Consider the following 18083-nt stretch of genomic DNA (forward strand, 5'->3'; position numbering starts at 1 on the left):
TGTTATATCTCCTGTTATACCATATGTTATGAAAGCATGAAAACAAGATGGCAAGGGTGGAGTAATAGTTTAGGTAAACAAACATATTCAATCGAAGTCTGTCCTGGTGAAGGACCGCTAACGTTAAACATAAGATTCTAATATTTATTTTACAATTGCCAACAGCCATACACACAGTCGTAGAAGAGATATCGTAGTAAACACGTGGAGATGCAGTTGGGTGACAGTGCTGGCAGATATCCCAGTGTGTCCACCTTACTAAGTAGATATAGTATTTGCAGTAATAGACGGAATATCTCAACGTTAACCAACGTGACCAAGCGTACAAACGTTGGTCCTACTATTCCGCAGTTAACTCGCAATCCTGACGTGATCAAAATACTGATGTTATTACTTTTTATGCGACGTTTAACAACAGTTTCGACTTGATCAAAATTACACATATCACTCCTGCTAAATGGACGTTAAACAATATCCCAAGCGTGATCATACATACAGTAAACTACGGTTATAACGAACTCAAAGGGACCACTAATTTTAGTTCGTAATAACCGTATTTCGTTATAAGCATATACACAGTATATATGCAACTAATGGCCGGGACTAAAAAAATAAGTTCGTAATATCCGTCAGTTCGTTAAGCGTGTTCGTTATAAACGTAGTTTACTATACTCATATATCTCCTGCTATTTCGACGCAAGATAACAGCCCAAAGTGATAAAACATACTCATTATTTCTGCTAGTTTGACGTTAAATAAATGCGACAAAACCCTTTCCAAATTCATACGAAGTCACTGCCCAAAGCAGAATCGATTGTACTTCTCCGACTATATCATGAGCATGTGTTATGAATCACTATTAAATAGTGATGATACCAGGTGTTCCAGGTGTTCACCTGTCCCACCGGTGGCACTGTCACAAACACACGCAAAGGCAAGTCAATTGTTCACCTGTTAAAAATACGAGAACATGTGGTACAAATAAAAACAGAGAATTGCATCAGACATCATTCTTGTAAGTGATGCATCAGATTTAGAAATGTCCTCATCTATCCACCATGACACTTTTTGAAGGCTTTTCTGAGTCCTTGAATGTTGTAACCTTGATCAAACAGAAATGTGGACGCAAAAGGCTGGAGCTGGAGTTAAAAAGGGAAGGTTTACCATTGAAAAGTTGAAGTCATCACTCTTGGGAAACAGTCTTGTGGAAAGTGTTTTGTCGTTCTAAATCTTTATGTAAGCATCTAAATATGAAACAGATGAGGTGATCCAACTGGTCTCTTTTATTTCTAGTTCAGGTGGGTAAATCAGTGGAAGGGAATTGGCTACTTGATATTGATATTTGTTATCGAGCGATATCAGATCATCCATATACCTAAAGCTTAAGTGAAACTTCTTGGCCAAATTACCTTGTTTTGACTTTGGCAATCTGAGCAGAAGTTCCGATGCATATGAATAAAAACACAGGTCAGCAAGATGGGCGGTGGCACTATTTGTGACCATGGGGATGTCTACTTACTGCCTTAATGTCTCACCCACAAAATTGGTATAGATGTTATGAATGAGTGAGTGAGTGAGTTTGGTTTAACGCCGCTTTTAACAGTATTCCAGTTATATCACGGCGTGTCAGCTTAATGTGGGAGGAACGCCCGAAGTGATGTAGGTCTCAGACGTTTACCACTTCGCTGAAACCCACGAGCACGGGTATGGTGCTGACAAACCTAGAAACATAATCGGGGCGAACTGGGATTCGAACCCACAATCATAGGTTTCTGGCGTGCCTAAAGGACGCAACTCTGCACAGCGAATCGCGGCGCCTTAGACAACTGGGCCACCCGTGCCCCCTGTTATGAATGAGAAAATCCAGAATTTCACATATTGTTTTCTCAGAAAACTACAGATGACATTTGCTTTCATTTTACCAAATTGACCTGAACCTCTGAAGATAGATGTGTGACTGTAATAAAAGCCCGAAAACATTTTCCCTTAAGTTTGTCATGTGGGATAGTGGTGTACAAAGATGAAAAAGCAAATGTTTTGACAGAATTTAACCTGGTTCTTTTCTGAGATTGTAAAAGCTTGATCATAAAAGCAAATCCTTGGAGTTTTTGAGAATCCACATGGTATTAATTTCACTTGTCTGAAGTGCTTTTCTGTGAATAAAAGTATGTCCTTCCTTGATTGTATTAAGGGTCACGGTTAAATATTTGGTGATACATTTGCTTGACCCAGCAATATATATCTCTTTGTATGGATATGGAGCTTTCGAATCCAGTACAAAAGTGGACTGGACATGTCTTCAGACCATCAGCCCAAACGTCATCAAACATATTCATATTACTCCTGCTATTTTGACGTTAAATAACAGCCCCAGTGAGATCAAAGATACTAATATTACTCTTACTTATTTCAACGTTGATCACCAGCCTAAACTTGATCAAATATACCCATGTAACCCTGCCATTTCGACAATAAACAACACCCCGAACTGATCAAACATCATTATAGTATCCTTGCTATTTCGAAGTTGACCAACAGCCTGAACTTGATCAAACATACTCATATTACTCCTGCTATGTAGACGATAAACAACACCCCCAACTGATCAAACATAATTATACAATCCTTGCTATTTCGACGTTGACCAAAAGCCTGAACTTGATCAAACATACTCATATTACTCCTGCTATATAGACGATAAACAACACCACCAACTGATCAAACATAATCATACTATACTTGCTTTTTCGACGTTGATCAACAGCCTGAACTTGATCAAACATACTCATATTACTCCTGCTATATAGACGATAAACAACACCCCCAACTGATCAAACATAATCATACTATCCTTGCTATTTCGACGTTGATCAACAGCCTGAACTTGATCAAACATACTCATATTACTCCTGCTATATAGACGATAAACAACACCCCAACTGATCAAACATAATCATACTATCCTTGCTATTTCGACGTTGATCAACAGCCTGAACTTGATCAAACATACTCATATTACTCCTGCTATATAGACGATAAACAACACCCCAACTGATCAAACATAATCATACTATCCTTGCTATTTCGACGTTGATCAACAGCCTGAACTTGATCAAACATACTCATATTACTCCTACTAGTTAGACGACTTGTGGAGTTGTAACAGGTAGAAATCTTACTCTACCAAACTCGACGCCTTTACCGCAGTGATAAAACAGAAATACTGTTCAAAACAAGATTAAGCACAACACACAGTCACTCTAACCGGTATGAGCCATTATTAGACTAAACACATCAAAAGCCAATATTTATTACATGCCTGGGGTTTTATAAATAGGGCATGTTTGTCTACGGGCATTTTAAGATAACAACTTAAACGACATGGAACAAGAATTCAGACACTATTCGAGAATAACCATCGTGGTTAGACAAACACCATCAACAAACTTCCATCGCATTTCACGTTTCTTCTCACCACGTATCTTATTCACAGACTTTATTGAAAATACACTGATACGATAACCCTTATTCCCAGCACTTGCCAAAACGAGAGAACATTCTCAGCACCGTGTGGTATTTAACATGGTTCTATTGGAAAGCTATGAATGAAAAACAGTCTCACTAAACTTAAAACGTGAGTAATTTCACGGAATATTATGCTTGTTATTTATTGTTTGTAAAGTAACCCCACCCTTCTGCACTTGGACCGCATGTGAACTGCAGTCTGCCCCTAGACTATACAGGGACACTGTACACAGATTGAGTTTCAGCTTGTCTATAGAGAAGGCTGTATGAAAAGTAGGGCTTTTGTACAAGAGCCAACTGAACAGACAGATGTTTTCTATATTTGAGACAGAATTATCTCCCGCATAAAAAAGAAAGGTTCAAATCGAATTTGATCTTAGGAAACAACGTGATTCTGTTTAGTGAATTAGAGGGTTCAAATCACGACAATACGTTTCTGAATATAAAACTAGTTTGACGAAAATACCAGGAAATTTATATCACCAATGTAGTTTTGCGGGCTGGGTTTCAAATTGAACCCCGCCAAATCTACAGATAACATAGTTATAGTTATAAAATTGTTCAAAACACTCCACCGGTGATTATAACTTTCCAGTATAAGTTACACGAATGCGCCAAAAGAACAAACATGCCATGTCATATGAAGTTTATGTGAGAGTGGGTGAGTGTGTATGATACTAGAAATGAAATGTGCGCACTGGATCAATGTGGGTATTGAACCCGTGTCTTCGGCGTGACGAGTCAACGTGTTAACTACTAGGCTACCCCACCTCCCCTAATTTATGCAGGGTTATGGCAAATGTTTCACTTCCGATAAATATTGGTTGGTTGGTTTGTCGTTTAACGCCGCACTCAGCAATATTCCAGCTATGTGAAGGCGGTCTGTAAATAATCGAGTCTGGACCAGACAATCCAGTGATTGATATCACGAGCATCGATCCACGCAATTGGGATTTTAGTCGTTAGTCGTCTCTTACGACAAGCGTAGTCACCTTTTACCGATAAATAATAATAGTTTAGACATGTTAATCGTAGAGTGGGGAGAGGATGGTGATAAGGAGTGGTATGACTGGTTATTAGTCTTCGTATCCCGGCAAACAACTCGTTTGCCAGATTCAGAATCGATCATTTAAGGCATCCGTGTACAGTTCAACATTGCTGAGGCGAAAACAGCCCTCACTATACAGTGCTCCTGGGAACAGAACATATAGTCTGGTAGGTGAATGAGGGCACATAATGCTGCACGTATTGTCGCATAGTGTTCATTGTTGTGTCCAATATAAAGAAAACCATATCAGCTAATATTCAATTGAACGAAAAGTGGTAGTGAAAGGACAATGCGCCTTTTGACACATATGCATAATCAAGAAATAAACTTTCAGAACTTGTCAGGAAAGTTATCAATGTGTTCATATAGGCTTATTTAAGAGGTTTTCATGGAGCGTTTCTCATATTTGAGTGAGTGAGTTTGATTTTTCGCAGCTTTTAGCAATATTCCAGCAATATCACGGCGAAGGACACCAGAAATCTTGGTAGAAGTAGATAAGGTCAGTACACACATATGGTAAAAAATCATCTTCGCGCACAGACTTGCTGGTAGTTAGATTTTCTCTTGAAGTTAGTTCAGAAGTCAGAAGTCGCGTGTAAGAAAGAACATAGGCTAGTTAGGAGATAAACCTACTGTGTTTATAGTGTCCGCGATGATGCGGTCGTCAAATCGGCTGTTTCAATCAGAGGGGGTTTATTATGATTTGACAACCTCTGATTCACCAATCAGAATCGAGTAATTTTCAAATTCATAGTAGAATGGTTATTTGACGTGTCTTATTATTCACGTCCAAACATTTCAAAGTTTTCAGTAACTTTTAAATTTAACAAACGGCCTCTTGATATATAACCTACGCTTTCCATCAGAATATATATGTACTTGAATAGCCTATCAATATAATCTTGAATATAATCACCGATAACAAGAAGGACAAAATTAGTATTATCGTTAAAGGAGGTCTAAGCTCTGGCCATTTGACCGTCCTAGCATTTTTTTATTCATTGAACCCTACTTTGTTCGTTAACTCAAAATACAGCTGTCTCGCAGTGAATGATTACCCCAATTACATAGAAATAATGTCTCAATATCACACATGGTACTGATCACAACATGTAGAACTTGACTGTAAATCACCAAACTGCGATACTTGACCGTCTTTAAAGATATATACATATAGCATTAGCTTGAAAGCTCAAAACTATACTTAAACTATTCTTCTTTCAAATCATGCCACGCCTGACGCTCGGACGGGAACGCCGAGACCATAGCAAGGCCTGATTGTAGATATACCAAACGCCCCTATCATATTCTTCAGCGCTATGGAATCTCAAATAAGTGTCTGTTTTTTCGATGATTCTAAGATGGCAATCACACCGTGTCCATTGATAAAACATCTGCCTCTTCCTTGTACAAAGCTTCAGTGATAGACATATTGTCAGTGAATGACAGACCAGAACGATACAATGCCAGGAAAGACTTGGTCTGTCGGGTTTTCAAACACACACAACCTTTTTAAACACTCTAAGTGACAAAATCCATAAACACTATGATTGAGGTGGGGTTTTTTTAAATGGATAAACTGTAACATTGTGGAGAATATGTTTCGGATAAACTTTGAATTCTACAGTTTAAGAAAATATGTTATGCAGTAACAGTAAGCAACCTTGTACGTCATCATTTCACATTTTTGAAAAGCTAATCAAGACCAATGTACTGTTTATGTTTGCGAACAAATATAACCAAGCAATTGTCAAAGTACAACAAACACAATGGATCTATCTTCCACTAAAATTGCCAGATATGCGTTAGATGTTCAATAGTTTAACAAACATAAAGATGTTTGGCCAATCGTAATAATATTTGCGACCAACTAAGGATGAAAAATCACATTTTGACTTTTCATTATATTTTAAAAAAACAGTATCTTCAGAAGCCAAAAATACAATTCATAGGCTTCAATTCATATTTATTACAAAGATGCAGGGCATCAAACATTTAGACTCATTTTCTCATATAACTGTTTATTTAATAATTGTAGGTTTTAGACATACTGTCTGGTGAATTGAAAGTAGACATGTACGCTGAAATGTTTTGAAATGATGTTTTTATTACATTACGAACTAACGAGAGAAAAATAAGATACTTTTGTACAGTCCGCACATATGGCGAGCTTCACTGATGTAAGTTGACGTCAAAAGTCTTTATGACGTCATAGCACAATTGCATCCTAGCACCCATAAGGTCCCTTTTATCCTGGTGGGTCACATTTATCAATCAAAATGGATAGCGATTGACATATAGGAACATGTAGTGGAATTCGTCACCAAGTGAATTTGTATCATATAATATGCACAAGCGATCCTCACGAGATATCCATGTCCATCTACCCGTCTCCATTGGCAATTTGTGGTTACATGTGCGGAAGAAAAGTTCAGGTTGAGAAATATTTAGAGGCAGTAGTAAGTAATTTTAAAATGAAGGGTAGTCTCTTAGATACTTGTAATAATTCCCTTTTGAAGAGTTGACGACAGCACTTTTCCATGACTGGATCAACTGAAGACGGAGGGTATTCTCAAGTTGAAATGAAATGTACGCTATATTATAATCATCAGGGATATATAGGGGCGGTCGGGTAGCCTAGTGGTTAAAGCGTTCGCTCGTCACGCCGAAGACCCGGGTTCGATTCCCGACATGGGTACAATGTGTGAAGCCCATTTCTGGTGTCCCCCGCCGTGATATTGCTGGAATATTGCTAAAAGCGGCGTAAAACCATACTCAGCCAGTCAGTCATCAGGGATATCAAACATATGCTTAAGATCACAATTATCAACGATACTTTTTATATGATTAAGCCAAAGAAATTGGGTATGCTTTATTTTATTGTGATTTATCAAACATTTTAACATAAAAAGCTCCATGTTATGTTTATATTGTGAAGGCTGACCAATAACCATTCTTTCAGCATTTTGTATACTGAGCGCTCGAGTTCGCCATATATCATGAAGTTTGGCGTGGACCGTTGTATACCTGCTGCCGGTTTTAAGATATTTAAATGTACTTTTTCAATTATTTCGGTGTTATGAAAGTCCCCTATTTCACAACATAAAGTAAAATAGGGACAACAATTGTATCAAACGCCGAAAACACGGTTAGGCTAGGTTGGAAATCATATGGGAATTTCTCTCTCTCTCTCTCTCTCTCTCTCTCTCTCTCTCTCTCTCTCTCTCTCTCTCTCTCTCTCTCTCTCTCTCTCTCTCTCTCTCTCTCTCTCTCTCTCTCTCTCTTTCTCTCTCTAGAGAGGTTGGCAATCAATCATTCGCCAGTCCCAAAACACGATACAGGCAATAAGGCCATTCATCACTCTGAAGTGTATTTGATTGGCTAAGCAAGCTTTCTGTTTTTGCGTTTATGTTTCCATACACCGAAAAAGAAATTAGACGAGGACTACTGAATGGCTGATAATAGAATAGGCGGAGCTTGTGTTACTTCTATTGGGCAGAAGTATATGACATTTTTTGGTGTTAATGATAAAATAAGCAGTCTGTTGATGTATTTATTTGTAAGAAGTGACTTCAATACGTTGTTGCGTTTTTATCGATATAAACGTAAAAGCAGGTGTGCACGCTGATATACACAGTATGCAAAAAAATTCAGATAATTATGGCGGGGGAGTAACTGGACTTTTCCTTCCGAGAATGGCAACTGTTCAGGAGATCGACCATGACAACATTTCCTGGAGTTGCAATTAAAATAAATAAATAAATTAAACAGTTCTAGTTGGAGCAGAACCAACAACGAGACTGCCGCGATCTTTCTCATATTTAATCTCATTTTACCTGAGAAAACACATCAAAAACCAACATTTATGACATACTTGAGGTCTTATAAATAGGGCATGTTTGTCTACAGGTATATTGAGGTTGAGACCTACTTGTGTTCAAAGTTGGAACAAGTATTTAGACATCACTCAGGGATAAACATCGTGGTTGGACAAACACGCTTCAATAATCTTCCATCGCGTTTCAAGTTTCTTCTCTCAACGTATCTTTTTCAAAAATACACAGATACAAAATACACTTATTTCCAGCACTTTCCAAAACGAGAGAACATTCTCAGCACCGTGTGGTTGTTTATGTGCTATGTGTGAAAAACAATCACACTAAAACTTCAAACGTGAGTAATTACACGGAAAATTGTTCGCTTATTTATTGATATTGAAGTTAATCCATCCTGCTGCACTGACATCGCAGTGAACTGCGGTCTGCCGCTAGATTATACAAGAACACTTTGCACGGATTGAGTTTCAGCATGTCTATTGGGTAGGCTTGAATACATGACCCTTTTTATGGACAACAACTTCTTTTATCCTTTGTCACGACGTTTCGCGGCTACTTCTTGCTCATTCCTTCACCTGATATAGGAGCAAGAAGTTGCTCTGAAACGTCGTGACAAAGAATAAAAGAAGTTGCTATCCATAACAGGCGTCATGGATTCATGTTACTCCGAAATACCCATCAAAGACTATGTAGGGTAGGCTGTATGAACAGCAGAACTTTGTACAAGAGTGATCAAGTCATATTTTTTAAAATGACAACTATGTCTGCATGAAGAGTGAGTGAGTGAGTTGGGTTTAACGTCGCTTTTAACAGTTATATCGCGGTGTGTCAAATTAATGTGGGAGGAAAGCTAACCACTTCGGTGAAACCAACGAGCACGCGTATGGTGCTGACAGACCTAGAAACATAACCGGGGCGAACCGGAATTCGAACCCACAAACATAGGTTTCTGGCGTGCCCAAGGGACGCAACTATGCACGGCGAATCGCGGCGCCTTAGACGACTTGGACACCCGTGTCCTCCTTTGAACAAGAGCCAAACTGAACAGACAAGTGTTTTCTATATTTGAGACAGATTTGTTTACCTGCATTAAAATGTGAATACATCTCTTAGAGGTTCAAATAGAATTTGATCATGACTTTGGAACAATGTGGGTTTGGATAAAAATCAGTTTCAAATCACAATAACACGACAATCGAACAATTTGATGAACTTACTCTGAAAGTTATAACACTAATGTAGTTTGCGGATTGATTTCATATTGAGCGCCGCCAAATCTGCAGATAACATAGCTCTACTTTAAAACACAATAATTTTACCTCCTAGTTGTTCTTAACACGCCACCTGTGATTATCAAACTACGCCGGTTTTAACAACATTGCAACATTATGTTGTCGGAGAATACCTGAAATTGACCATCCTGGCAATTATTCATTCAAACCTACTTTGTTTTGTTTATCAGTTAACTCAGTCTGGCAATGGATGATGGCCCTAATTACACAGAAATGATGTCACATCTCTCACATGGTACCGATTACAACATATAGAACTAAACTTCGGTTCTTTACCGTCTTTAGAGTGCATAGAGCATTAGCTTGAAAGCGCTATACTTTAACTTCTTTAAAATCCCGCCACGCCTGAGTTTCGGACGAGAACAACGAGACCATAGCAAGATCTCATTGAAGATATATCCTTCGGCGCTATGCTATCTCAAATAAGTGTCTGTTTTTCGATGATTCTAAGATGGCAATCACATCGTGTCCATTGATAAAACATCTGCCTCTTCCTAGTGCAACGCTTCAGTGATAGACATATTATCAGTGAATGACAGTCCGGAACGATACAATGCCAGGAAAGACTGGCTCTGCCAATCAAGACAGTGGCTTGCTTCTTCGGGGATTTCAAAAGTCATTCCCCAGTCTGAAAACACGGTTAAGTTAGGTTGGAAAATATGCAGGGATTGCTCTTCCGACAGGTAGGCTATCAGTCCAAAAACACGATACAGGCAAAAATGCTATTCATCACTTTTAAGTAGGCTCAAGCTTGGAATATAGGCAACTAAACACTTCGATGTGATACCAGGTGCCCACGCGTCAAAAACGCATGCAATGGCATGTCAAATGTTCACCCTGTTACGTATCAGTTCCCAAATTGAAACAATATGTTAACCCAGAAGTCTGTACTTAAATGAATTTAGCGTGAAACCAACAAACAACCCACAAATGGTATGTAATCAATAATATATTACACAATTAACTAGGTTTACAAATAAATACAAATTACTGCACAGAAATTAAAATGCCAGTTCACTATAGATTGGTCATACAAAATTCAATGGCAGCAGTTGAAATGACAATAACAATAACAATATACAAGTCGACGCAACAGTGGTCAAGTTTCAAAGATAGGCCTTGGCGTAGTGTGAAATGGGATCTTCACACGATAGCTGGTTTTTGATGTTATGTCAGAAGAAATGCCTGACGAAATGTCAGATGAGGCAGGGACGTGCCCGCTCCTCTTATATACTAGCTTCCAGTAATTTCTAAACGGTGCTAGACCAGTCCAGTGTCACTTGAACATCACAGAATATTCCATTCCATATGTTTCTATAATGCTTGATATCCATTGGCATGCTATTCCAGAAGTTTGCGGATAATTCGAGCATTTAAATAAAATAACTTCCTCACCACTGCTTACATTAAATAGTACTACATACCTGACAACTGATCGTTGTCCATATACAATGCAATGAACTTCAACTGAATCTCAACAGAAACAATGTAATGCAATTACGATCATTGTTTAACAATAAATTACACTACCATATAACAACCTGAACAAACACGAGAACACATTATGTAGTAAAATTATAGAATTGCATTGGACATCATGTTTGTGTCAAATGATGCGTCAAATTTGGAAATGTCCTCCACATATCTACTATAAAACTATTTGAAAGCTTGACTAAGACCTTGATTGCTGTGCCTCTGCTCAATGTGAACTTGATTTATTTTTAAGTGAAATTTCATAATTAGCAATGTAACTGTTGCAACAGGTAAGACAGCGAATAGTTTGTCCTCTATCTTGGTTTCGTTTGTCACACATGAAGTTTGACACTGTATGTAAAACTAACTGAGTCGTGTTTAAGATTGAAAATATGTGCGAATTTCAACGTTCATCCGATGCTAGAAATTCAGTTTTCAGCGTACAAATGTCTGATTTTTTGGTTATGCTCTCTGTATGGATTACCCAATGGGTAACGTCGCAAGCAGGATAATTACCAATTGGTGATGACACAGGTTTTCTTTCTTTTGGTGTCAGTTCACGTCATCTAATATTTGGATATTGTGACAACATACCCAATATATGTTAGTTCTTCATTTCGAGATGCAGGAAGATATGGATGGATGGTAAAACGATATGGGGAAATTTGCATCGATGGCGATTTGCTGGAAGATTTTATTGATGCAATGGTGACGGGGAAGATAGGCATGTGTAGTTAGGTGATGTGAGAAGATAAGCATGGGTAGTTAGGTGATGTTTAAATATATAGATAGAAGGTATGGTGGTGGTGGTATATGTGTGTGTGTGTGATGACATGCATCAACCAAGTCATCGAGTCTGACCACCTGATCCCTTTAGTCGCCTCTTACGACAGGCATAGTCCCTTTTACGGCAAGCATGGGTTGCTGCTGAAGACGCATTCTAACCCCGGATCTTCACGGGTTCTACAGCTAGACCAAGGGGGCGGTCTGGGGATTGGGGAAGATATTGATGAATGGTATGGTGATGTGGGGAAACACGCATGAGTGGCATGGGAATGTGGGAATATATTCCTGGGTGGTTAGGTGATGTGAGAAGAAATGTATATTTTGTTAGTGGTGTGGAAACATAAGCATGGATGATATATTAATGCGGGAAGAAACACACGGATGTTTAGGTGATTGGAAAAGATATAAATGTCCGATTTTGAAAGATATATCCATGCGTGGTTAGATGTGGGTGGAAGTGTGCATGGATGCACGCAGTTTGGTGATGTGAAAATCGAACTGGGTGTCTTGGAAGTAACTGAGTACACCCAAATATTTAGCAAGAAGGTATGATAGCATTTAGTTGATAATAAGAATTGGATGACGTTTAGTAAAGATACAAGATATAATGATAACATAATGTCGTCGTTGCTATGAAGATCAGCAGTCAGGATTTCTTCTCCGACGTCAAATGTTTTGTTGCTTTCAGCTGAAGTTCGTGCATTGGGCAACTTTCGAACATTTCTCTGACTCTCGGTACATCGGTGATCTGATGGTAGCACAAATGTGGGCGTGTTGAAGAGTCTCTTTAGATATAACGTCATTAATACATATAACAAACAGCCATCGTTTATCCTGTCAAAGGGGTTTTACCTTCCCTTGGTCTCTCGACCAGTCGGCAAACAAGGAGTTCAAATAATTGCATACCACTTTATAACACGTATTACGTCGAGTTCAGACATTTTGGTATGTTTTGCTACTGGATATTCAGTTATGATTTTTTCTTGTAAACATATAATCTATCCAATGATAATATCCTCACATGATGGGGACGGCGAGTACTTGCTAACATGGTTTTGGTGTACAAGTAAGTATCAGTTCTTAATCTCGGGGAAACACTGACTGGGTAATTGCCATGCACCCAACACTGATCACGAGTCACTGAATATATACAGGGAGCAACCACGACCTCCTATGCCAAAGAAGATGACGACACTGAGAAGGTCCATGGTAACGAAAGACATATTCAGCATCATTTGAACAATTTGATACAGGCAAACCTCGAACTTCATTTACTCGACATACCGGTTAAGGCGATAAGTATCTACTCTCCCGTATCATCCCAATGATCTAATATAGGCACTTCGTTTCTCTCGAACTAACTCGATAAATGTTCGATGGTCCCCAGAGCGTCTAATTAATGTTTGCGCTATATTTTGACATGTAGAGTAACATTAAAATGATACAATTGTGAGCGATTATTCTGTCTCTTAACTCTTTACTGTTAAGGCTGGAAAAGGAAAACAGACAAACATATGTGTAGCAGAGTTTGTGAAATATATAAACAAGTGATTCTGTTGCATTTGATTGGCTAAGCAAGCTTTCATTTTTGCGTTTCTGTTTCCATACACCGAAAAAGAAATGAGGCATGGGCCACTAACTGAATACTGATTGGTTGATAATAGAATGGGCGGAGCTTGTGTTGCATTATTGGGCTGAACTATGTCACATTGTTTGGTGTTATGACAAAATAAGCAGTCTGTGAAGTTAATATTGTTGAGGTATTATTTATAAGAAGTGACTTCAATCTGTTGTTGCGGTTTGTTTATTTATGAACGTAAAAGCAGATGTGCACGCTGATTTACGCAGTATGCAGATAATTCTAGATCACTACTGACCTTATCGGGAGATCGACCACAACAACTTTCCTGGGGATTTACAGTTTTAAAAAAGTAATAACAGTTGTAGTTGTCTCACTGGTAAAACGAGATTATATTTGAGAAAATATCGCGGCAATTCAAAAACCTGCCTTGATGTAGGTAATCCTCCAGCGCTGGCTATGCGTTGATAACATGTGTCTTGACATGTGTCAAGAAGTCTCTACTAAAAGCAGAGTCGATTGAGCGAATCCGTCGAAATCGTGAGCATGTGTCACTATCAATTTATAGTTTATAGTTTCGGTATTGATTTATAGTTTATACCGAAACGTATGACAAAGTCGTGCATGTATGAAACAAAATTTATTTTGGGGAAATTAAATACGAAATGCAGTGTAATATCCATAGGTTTCTTGTTGAACGCCGCACTTAGCAATATTCCAGCTCTGTGACGAGGGCTAAGTATGTGATCAGTGGATGTCTTGATAACACGGTTTTATACCACTTGAAGCTTAAATCTAACATTGTTTCATTTGTTTTAGTCATCTCTTCACTTTCGTTATCTCTCCTTTGTGTTTACTTCCAGTGGCGGCTTTCACCCAGCATGAAGTGCAATCAGCCAAGCGGATGAGTGCCCGCGACAAACTGACACGGGTGTCAACAGCTCCGCTGGGCTACCTGACTAGACAGCCTCCTGAAATGACGGAGACCCACAGAGCTAAGCGATCTGCTGAAGGCGCTTCAATACGTCCTGAAGAATACGCAGAAGAGATTCTTGGACTAAAGGGCGCGGAGAGGTTTGAAACTGTTAAAGAAGTTGTCACCGTCCACGGCGTCACTTTGAGGAAGATGAAAGAACGGTACCGGGACAGGGACGTGTTCGACACCATCGTAACGGTCAAAGTGGACGATGACAACGAAACTCTTGTTGATGCTAGTGGTTCTATTGTTGAAGATATTGAAACCGAATTAAAGGACTTTGATCACGAGCTGTCCGACGAGAAGTTGTATGATATACTTATCATCCATAACAATGATGAAAATATCACAGAAAGTATAGGAAATCGTAAGATTGTGTACGATGTACATTTAGATGACAACGGTACGGCCATTCCAATTGCAATTGTGGAATATCTCATTGAAACGGAGGAAGTGGTGAAGCGACCAATGGCAATCATAAACACAAGAACTGGAGAAGTGATAAAAGCATGGAACAATCTCCAGACGTGTTTCCCCAACGAACGCCACAAGCTCTACGGGGGTAATGAAAAGATTGGTAAACGGGAGTATGGAATAATACCTCAGTGTTTGGAAGTGCGAAAGGAAGGGAATACTTGCTACTTGGAGAATGACCTTGTGAGAGTTGTTGATATGCAGCACACAGAGCTGGAGAACATCACTGAGACTGCAAGCTTCGACTGTGATCAGACCTACAATGACTCCATCAACGGAGCATACTCCCCAGCCCTAGACGCTTTGTACTTTGGGACACAGATACAGAAGATGTTCCTTGAATGGTTTGGTCATAAGCTTGTTGATGACCTGGTCATGAGAGTGCATTTCTCCAAGAATCACGTGAATGCTTTCTGGAATGGCAAGAATGTGACGTTCGGAGATGGTCGTAGAAGAATGGTCTATCCTTTTGTTGCCCTTGATATTGCAGCACACGAAATCGCTCATGGTTTCAGCGAGCATAACGCGGGGCTGCTGTATGTGAGCCAGACGGGAGGGATAAATGAAGCCTTCTCGGACATGGCAGGTGAAATGGCAGAGTTGTACCTTGACATGGTAGATTGGAGAGTTGGTTACGCCATCATGTGGCCTGAAAGATCCATGCGCTATCTGGATGATCCACCAAAGAACGGAAGATCCATCAAGCACATGAAGAAGTACAAAGAAGGCATTGATCCTCATGGGTGCAGTGGGATCTACAACCGCGTGTTTTATCTCCTGTGTCAAGAATACAGTGATGATCCCAGAGACGTCTTCAGAGTCTTCCTCCTTGCCAATAAGATGTACTGGCATCCTCTTAGCAACTTCTCAGACGGAGCGTGTGATATTATGAAAGCAGTTTATGACCTTGGTCAGACGCCAGAGCACTATATCAAGTCCTTCGACGACGTTGGCATTGAGGCATGCGACATTAAAGACCACATTCTCCATCTCAGGCACAATAAAACCCGAAATGGGGTCACCGTTTCCAGATCAATTAACCCAGTGTTTGCCATCGAGGTTCCCGAGTGGGCTAGTTCCTTCTATATCCAAACAACAAGCGGAGGTGGCAAGGATATATTAATTGAAATAATCACTGAATCTTGGAACAGACAGACTAGAAACACTGTGCCTGTTGCTGATGAAAACAACTACCTGGAGTACAATGTAACCAATCTGGATTCCAGGTACTTCTTTATCCGGTTCTCGACAAAAAGTCGCATAGCTATCAAGGATGTATCCGTGAGGGCAGGCTACTTCTGCTTGGACTACTACACTCATCGAAACTTCTTGTACAGGGCGTTCTATGCACTGGAGTGTTGGGGCATTGACCTTTGGGCAGGATGAGTCAATCGTAGAAGGAAACATAGACGAGGATTGTACTTAAATACGACTTCTGTTAGCACACTGAAACACTTGCTAACAGACAATATATATACTATGCATTAAACTTGACATTTAAATACCAGAAAGCTATATGGATGGATGATAACGTGAGTAATATGGTAATAGATGAACACCACTCTGTGACCAAAAGGGTGTTACGAGTGATCCTGAAAGTGTTCATAGTCTGTATTGACTTACCGAGAGGAAAGGTCGTCTGATTTGGTTTGTTGCTTAACAGTTTTAACATAGATTTTAAAAGTACGAAACCTCGTTAATCCGGACAGATCCGGATTGACAAGTTTCCGGATTATAGAATCATGGGTACGGGGTATGTTTCCTTTGTAAACATCTTAAACAGTGTCAGATGAGGCGGTCTCATACATTGTAATGATTTTTTGTCTCCATTAACTGTTTCTTTATTGAGTCTTAAGAACATTTTGGAAGTTTAATGTACTCCCACATTTCCGCATATACTGAATGGCGATAACAAAACGTCCCCAAACTGTAGATATGGGTCATTATTCATATGTTCGTTACATTTTCTTAGATCATGTCTCTAATGAATATTTGGAAAATCACAAAACGAAAATTTGTTTATTGTAATAGTTATTTTATTCAGTGTGATATGCTTGTGTGTTGTTTCTCAATTTAACTAAACGTCATACATTTGCATTTAATGGATCTGAGAAAGATGGAATATTATGTTAACCCCAAATGGACTTCAACAGGGCGGTGAACACTGTCTTGTGTCAATTTGAATGACAAAAATGGAATATCCTGTTGAAAGGTTCACCTTGTAGGACATACATTTAATTCAATATTTTCGTATGGTATCTATTCACCAACTAACGCTGTTTCATCTATTAATATGTCAAAGGCTGATATACGAGTACAACAGTTGAGCATTTAGCTTTTCCTTTTTCAATTTGTGTTAGAAGATTGTATATAGATGGATTGATAGATTGGTAGAAAATTGTGTTCTCATTTGAATATTTGATTTTGTGAAGTATGTTATCGTGACTGTTCACTACTGTTTAAGGAAAATAAACACAAGTAAATATTTCTAACTGCTTGAAGTTCCTTCGTTTTCATGTATCGTCATTTTGAATACATAATATTATAACAAAACTATGTCATCAAAGTGTCCTGCATGAACACATGAAAAGTGGAAAAAACATGTCTTACTGAAAACAAATGTAATGTAGAATTATGGATTATAGTTAAAAATGCCTTACCAAACAAACACATGGAAATATCTTGGACACATTGTGTACAGCGTGTTTATTCAGTGTATGAGTTTTATATAAGTCGAAAAAAACTAGTGGGCAAAAGAAAGTATACACCCATGTTTGATGGTCAATAAAATGAAAACAAACAAGAGAATGTTATTCAATGATGGTGTATTCGCTAATAGGGTCACATGCGATAGGCTGTGAACAATTTCAGTGCAAAACGCAAAACAGGTGACGTGTACATGACGTTTACATGAACGTGGGGGTAGGCAGATCACAGGTCACAGGAATGATCAGAGTCAACCAGGTACTGTCTTGATAGGTTTGTGATCTTTAACAGAGTACCTGGTACGCTCAGTAACAAGTATGACCACCGTGAGCATCAATGCACGCCCAGACTCGCCGCCTCATTGAAGTTGTCAGTCGCCTGATGACGT

The 18083-nt window shown here is 39.0% G+C and overlaps 1 protein-coding gene across 1 annotated transcript in view; it reads left to right on the forward strand.

Moving 5' to 3' along the window:
- The window catches only part of LOC124144536 (elastase-like), a 29143-nt gene extending 11666 nt beyond the window's left edge, over nucleotides 1-17477 (forward strand). Inside the window, exon 2 of the mRNA XM_046513984.2 lies at nucleotides 14403-17477. Coding sequence (XP_046369940.2) covers nucleotides 14403-16375 — 1973 coding nt within the window. The 3' untranslated portion in view covers nucleotides 16376-17477. The remainder of the gene's footprint in view (nucleotides 1-14402) is intronic.
- Nucleotides 17478-18083: the final 606 nt, after the last annotated feature.

The sequence above is a fragment of the Haliotis rufescens genome, unplaced genomic scaffold (genome assembly GCF_023055435.1).
Source record: "Haliotis rufescens isolate VD_foot unplaced genomic scaffold, xgHalRufe1.0.p SCAF_3, whole genome shotgun sequence".
In the NCBI taxonomy this organism is placed as follows: domain Eukaryota; kingdom Metazoa; phylum Mollusca; class Gastropoda; order Lepetellida; family Haliotidae; genus Haliotis; species Haliotis rufescens.